Source organism: Equus quagga, unplaced genomic scaffold, assembly GCF_021613505.1.
Source record: "Equus quagga isolate Etosha38 unplaced genomic scaffold, UCLA_HA_Equagga_1.0 HiC_scaffold_367_RagTag, whole genome shotgun sequence".
NCBI lineage: Eukaryota > Metazoa > Chordata > Mammalia > Perissodactyla > Equidae > Equus > Equus quagga.
In genome coordinates, this window is record NW_025793648.1 from 43,378 (window position 1) to 50,308 (window position 6,931).

Sequence of the window (6,931 nt, forward strand, 5' to 3'; positions counted from 1 at the left end):
CTTGTATCACATACGGGGTCCTGTGCCAAGCACCTAAATAGGGTGCTTGGGGCATAAGGGACTTGCTAAGGTCATAGAACTAGGGCGTGGGGGTGGGTGAGATTTGAACCAAAACATTAATTCTAGGGTCTGAACTCGTATCTCCACACTATACTTTCCCATTTGCTTTTATTTTTCTCTGCAGCTGAATTTAGACTCATGTCTCACTGTTTTTATTTCTTTTTAAGAGGAATTAGAATCAACCTTAATTTGTGAAGAATCCACAGTATTTGTTCTATTGAAGGACGAGACAAGGTTTTTTCTGACAAGTTGCTGAAACAGAGATATTTAGAAGTACCACAGCCAAAATAAAAATAGCATCATTGACTTTATCTGATGATAAGTGTACTACACGCTCAATAATTTTTAAAGTAAGGCAATATATAAAGTATTACTCAAAAAAGTCTCACTGAGCATATGTTACTTTCAAGTAGCTTTCTATTACTCCAAATGTTTTTTTTCTTTTCTTTTTTTTTGTGGAAGATTAGCCTTGAGCTAACTACTGCCCATCCTCCTCTTTCTGCTGAGGAAGATTGTCCCTGAGCTAACATCCATGCCCATCTTCCTCTACTTTATACGTGGGACGCCTACCACAGCATGCCTTTTGCCAAGCGGTGCCATGACTGCACCCAGGATCCGAACCAGTGAACCCCGGGCCGCCGAGAAGCGGAACGTGGGAACTTAACCGCTGCCCCACCGGGCCCGCCCCTCCAAATGTTTTTCTATTATTTTGGTAAAGATTTTATTGATACGTAGCATTCATATAAAAACATGCACATCCAAAGTGTGAGAAGATTCGTCAAACAATACAAAGAGACCACATCCATATAGCCAGCAGCCAGAGAAGAAAACCATTACCAGCACTCCAGAAGCCTCCATTTGCCTCCTTCCCAAGGATAACTACTGTTCTGGCTTAAACATAAGTGGAATTGTGGTAAGATTTTTATCCATGTTGCGAGTAGCTGCAGTTCCATATGAATTAACCGTAACCTAGTGTTCTGTTCCGTGCACGTCCACGTTGACTGTTTCCTGTTCAGGCCCAGAACGAATAGCGCTCCTATGAAAATTCTCCTACGTGACTTTTGCTGCGTACGTACACGCATTTCTGTTGAGTATATATGTGGAATTGAAATTGCTGGGTTATAGGGTGTGTGTAAGTTCAAGTTGCCAAGGTGATTGAACCAGCTTATGTTCCTTCCAGCAGCGTACGAGACTTCCAATTGCTCTCCATCTTGGTCAACAGTCAGAATTTTCATTTCAGAGACTTTGGGTATTAGTGCTGTTGCGCTGCAATTTTTAAAACTTTCATTGCTTGATTCGTTATAATTTGCATACTATAAGATTGTGTGTATATAATTAAAATCTTTTTAGGTAAACTTATGACTTCTGCCACTATCACCACAAACCAGTTTGGGAACATTTCCATCACTCCAGAATGCTCCCTTGTGCCTGTTTGCAGTCGGTCATCACCACTGTCTCCAGCTCCCAGCAACCAGTCTGCTTTCTGTCTCTGCAAGTTGCCTTTTCTGAACATTTCATACACATAGAATAGTATAGCTCGTAGGCTTTTGCGTCTGGCTTCTTCATCGAGTTGGAATAGCTCTGCTTTTTCATTGGGGGATTTAGTCCCTTCCAATTTAATGGAATTATCTGTATGATTGGACTTATATCTGCCATTTTGCTTTTTGTTTCCTGTCTTATGTCTTGTTTGTCCTGTTCCTCCTTCATTATTATGTGCTAGATGAATATTTATGTGCCATTTTAATTACTGTTTTTTAAATGATTTTTTTTCTTAGTGTCGCTTTAGGGATTGTAAAAATCTTAACTCATTACATTTCACTTCAGATTAGTGAAAACTTATTTCTGATAAAATGTAGAGACTTTCTTTAATTGAAATATCTGTGAATAAACGTAAAAAGGACAAAGGCTAAATCGGTGCCCACAATTTGAAGGGAGGGAGGAAGGAAAAACAACTGAATAAATGGAGACACTGCATTCTCGGATAGCAAAGTCGAGTGTGGCACAGATGTCAATTCTTCCCAGATTAATCTAAAACCTCGATGCGATTCCAATTATAATCGCAACCACGTTTTTAGGGGGTGATGCCGCAGGGTGAGAGCCCTTCTGAAAGCCCGATTATACAGGTGCTTCAGAAGGACTCGGGAAGGCTATAACGAAGGTTTTTCCTAGGTGTCTAATGAAAAATTCGGATGAGGTGAGTAGTACAGATGTACATTAACTGAATCTGAGGTACTAACAGAAGTACACAGGCAGATGTAGAGATAGCCTGTCACATATGCTCCACAACTGAATTCTCAGGCGACTCCGGAGAAGCCGTAAAGAACTGAAATGGTATTCCTTGATACCTTTATTGAGCCCATTCAAAGACAGACTGTTCACACTACACTATTTGCTGCCGCCAGTGTCCCCTGCCCCCAGAGACGCAGGCAGGATTCTCTGCTCAGACGGTCTGCAGTTCTCTCCCTCCGTTACAAATCCTGCTTTTGTTTTGGATGTTTCCTCATGGTGAGATCTAGGTTATGTATTTTTGGCAAAAATGCTGGGTGAACCATGTTGCGTCTCCAGGAGGCACACGGCTTTGTCCCCCGCCCCTCCCCCGCTTAGTGATATTTTGAAAGCCGTATTTTGGTCAGAAGCGTGGAGATGAGAAATTCTGATGAGGGAAATAGTGCCAACCTGGCTTAACTAAAGTGGAGCTGCAGGCGGACCTTGAGACGGCCTGTGATGCGTGCTGCACAGCTGAGCTCAAAAGTTGTCTGCAGATTCTGTCAACAGTGAAGTTCTCCTCTGATGTCTTTCGTCAGCGTATTCAGAACCTGCCCAGACTGGCCTCTTTACTAACCCTCAGGCATTTTACCTGCAAAAATGTACAAACAAGAGTCACTATTTCCAGACTTGTGTAGTTTTTGCCTTTGTTCCTTGACAATCTTCCGTTGACTGCCTTGGGCCTCAGTTCCCCGAGTCCTCCCGTCTAATTCACCGCCTTCTTTTAATTGGTAAGATATACTCTTTCATGCATGTATAATGTACATGTAGTCCAAAGGATGAAATGAGCGCTCTACTTCTTCTGCCACACGTCAGCTGGGTGAGCAGTGTGGGATAGGTTGCCAAGAGACCAAAGACAAGACCTGGAAGCATAGAATGAGACATATGGGTTCACTGGGGAGTTGCTTACAGGGAAGGTCCAGTGGCAGCCGCCTGGACAGGCAATGTGCACCTGCTGCCGCCTCCTGAGAGAAACTTGCTTAAGTAGGCAGGGGAACAAAGCCTGTGTGCTCACCAAGGGGGACTGTCCCTGTATGACCTGCATTCCAAGGACCAGAGCTCCCCACCCCTCCCCCACCCCCGGAGGACGTCTGTCTTCCCTCACACCAGAGGGCCCTTGTGCTAACTCTCCCAAGAGAAAACAGCTGGGTTGGCCAAGCCCAGGACTGTGATCATCATTGAGTGCTGGCATGTAGCCCAGACAAGGAGCCTCAAGGACGCGTGGTTTACAGGGCACACGAGCCAGTGCCCCTACACTAGTGTACCTTAACAGAACAAAACCAGTATTTCGGGAAGCCGTCTGTGTATACCTTTTCCCTCAACCAATTTTCTATGTATTTTTGTAGGTTGCTTCATCTGAAAAACAAAGGACCAAGACTTCCAATTGAACAGTGAGAGTAGGCTTGTCTTCTCAGATATTAAAACATTCTGTAAAGCTGCAGAGTTAAAACAGTTGGGTAGATATTGAAGACAGAAAAGTGACACATATGAACATAAAACAGATTGGTAACATTGAGTTTATGTGAGTATATCAAAAATAGCTTTCATACCATGTAATGAGAAGATAAAGTGGTATGGCCATCTTGTAGGGAAGTTTGGCAATATAACAGTTGTAAAGTTGCTCATTCTTTAACCTAGCAATTCCAATTCTAGGAAGCTCTCCTTTAGAAATATTCCAACGTGGACACAAAGGTGCAAGTAGAAATTCAGTGCAGCAGTTTGTAACTGAGAAATCTGGGAAACAAGTTAATCAGCTAACAGGAAGGGAAAGGTTAAATTAAACTGTCCCTGTCCTCAAGAAAATCAAGCTGTGGAAGAAAACAGTAAGTGCAATTATGTAAGAGTGCAAGGTAAGCTGTTAACAGTGGTTTCCCGTAAGAGTAGGTTTGAGAGAGCACATAGGGAGATCTGGGGACTTTGATCTGGGTGAAAACGGGTGGCACTGTCTCATGCCCTGCTTTGGGAGAAATCTACTAGGTTCCTTCTTTTATTGAGGTCACATTGGTATAAATTGGTGAAATTATATAAATTTCAGGTGTACATCATTATATTTTGACTTCTGTATAGACTACATCGTGTTCACCACCAATAGTCTAGTTTTTATCTGTCACTGAACAAATGTACCCCTTTACCCCTTTTACTCTCCCTCCATCCCTCCCCTCTGGTAAGCACCAACCTATGCTCTGTTCTGTGTGTTTGTTGTTTTACCTTCCACATATGAGTGAAATAATACCGTATTTGGCTTTCTCTGTCTGACTTATGTCGCTTAACATAATACCCTCAAGGTCCAGCCACGTTGTCGCAAATGGCAAGACTTTATCCTTTTGTTATGGCTGAGTAGTATTCCATTGTATCCATATGCCACATCTTCTTTATCCATTCATCCATTGATGGGCACTTAGGTTGTTTCCAAGTCTTGGCTATTGTGAATAATGCTGCAGTAAACACAGGAGTGCGTACAACTCAACAACAACAACAAATTAAAAAATGGGCAGAGGATCTGAACAGACATTTTTCCAAAGGAGATATGTAGATGGCCAATAGGCACATGGAAAAATGGTCAACATCACTATTTTGTAGGGAAATGCAAATCAGAACCACAATGAGATATCACTTCATGCCTGTCAGAATGGCTATTGTTGAAAAAACAACAAATAACAAGCGTTGGGGAGGATGTGGTGAAAAGGGAACATTTTTGGCAAAACTGCTAGTGGGAATGTAAACTGGAGCAGCCGCTATGGAAAACAGTATGAAGATTCCTCAAAAAATTAAGACAGAACTACCATATGATCCAGCCATTCCCCTTCTGGGTATTTATTCAAAGAACATGAAATTCATAATTCTAAAAGATATATGCACTCCTAGGTTTCTTTTTCTAAAATCGATACTTTATATACATAAAGAATTTTACATAACGTCGTTACGCCTAACTGCTTTTATTTGAAGTTCAACCTCCTTTTCTTGGCTCTCTCCAATCTGCAAGCAAGGATGTTTACTCATACCATCTTCTTCCTTCACAAAATCGTCTCAGACGTGACTGTATGTGTGTGCGTGTGTTCAGATATTTTTGTCTAAGTTTTGGAATAAAGACTCCTAAATGTTCCATTGGCTTGCTACCTGCCTCTCAGTAATCTTTCTTGTAAAGGAGAGAATCTGACGTTCCGGTCATGTGGGTACTATGTAGAGGAAAAACAAAACAAAACAAAAAACATTGAGAACTAAGGTTCTAGTCTGATGTAGCCTCAGTTGGAACTTTGAGTCTACACTGATTTTGAGTCTTAAATGTTTCAAGTTCACTCCACCTAGGTTTTTCTTTGCCTCTTCTAAAAAGACTTAAGAGCCTACTGTACATTCACCTTTGCATCTTTATTCCCTTACTATAAACGGTCATTTAAAATTGGAGTGACCATCTATTAGCAGCGATCCAAAAGTCTATGCCACTCCTGGGCTCTAAAGTTAGGTTTCCTTGAATTTTTAAAGTGAACGTTTTGTAACACTAAGATTAATGCGCGCTCTTGTCTTTTAACCCTAGCACCCAGCTGTTAAGAGTTTGCTTCCTTCTTCCAGCAAAGGCACAGACATCCCAGTCGCCAGGAAAACGTGACGGATTGGCAATCATACTACAATATGTAACTGTACAAATTAACATGTGGTACATCTTAAATTTACACAATGTTCTATATCAAATATGTTTCAATTAAAAAAAAAAAGAGGGTTCCACTGCCGCCCACGCCAGGGCTCCCAGCTGCTGGGGTTGCTAAGGGCAGAGTCACCAGCACTGCTTGTGTCTCGCTGCTGTCAAACCTCAGTGAAGGTCAGTGACCCTGGCGAGCCTTGAGGGGGCTCTTCCTCCCACTCTCCCCCTCCTCGCGCTGGCTTGCTGCTCACAGCGCCGCCGCCGCACGCCCAGCCGCGAGGCCGGCTGGGAACCACGCGCTCGCGCGCCGCGCCGCCTTGAGGAGAGACCCCGCAGGCTGGGCGAGCTCTCCCCGCCAGGGCGACTCCACGGGCCGCGCGCCCTCTCACCTGGCAGAGCCAGGCGTATGCGGGTAAAAGGCGCAAGGGAAGCACCTGCGTGGCCGGAAAACGGCGGCGTGGGGTCAGCTAGAAATCCCAGCGAGCGCACCTGCCTCTGGAGAGAAATCAGCCTAGAGCTCATATTGGCTGCTGAAGGAACGTGCCTCTCCCTCCCCTTCCACTGGCAATTAAGAGACGTTAGGGAAACTCCATTCTTCATTAAGGAGGTTCAGCTCTTTATTACAACTCTTTGTATTCGTATTTGCAAACACTGAACATGGATGGGGGACGAAGAACAACCCACCCACGCTCCAGATAGAGGCAACGCTAAAGTGGAAGCCCCTCTCTCACCCCAGGCGGAAATGCCTTCATAAGAGGGTGACCTGGCCCTGGGTGGTGTCCCGGGAGCCCTGCGTTGCCGCCTCCCGGAAGGCCTCGCGGGAGCTCTGCTTTCCCGCTTCCTGGGCAGGGGCCTTCTCTGAGCCTGGAAGAAGAAGATGAGATCATCTCACCTGTGGCCCCATACTCTTTCCACAAATAGAGTCATCCGCAGCGGCTGCGGGGGTTGGGAACCGGAATCTGAAAGCAG

General features: G+C 44.2%; 1 protein-coding gene across 1 annotated transcript in view; it reads right to left on the bottom strand.

Moving 5' to 3' along the window:
* Positions 1 to 6,123: 6,123 nt before the first annotated feature.
* The window catches only part of LOC124232241 (KH domain-containing protein 3-like), a 1,602-nt gene continuing 794 nt past the window's right edge, over positions 6,124 to 6,931 (bottom strand). The window contains exons 3-4 of the mRNA XM_046649201.1: positions 6,726 to 6,826; positions 6,124 to 6,351 (exon numbers count right to left, since the gene is read on the bottom strand). Of these exons, the coding sequence (XP_046505157.1) occupies positions 6,124 to 6,351; positions 6,726 to 6,826 (329 nt within the window). The remainder of the gene's footprint in view (positions 6,352 to 6,725; positions 6,827 to 6,931) is intronic.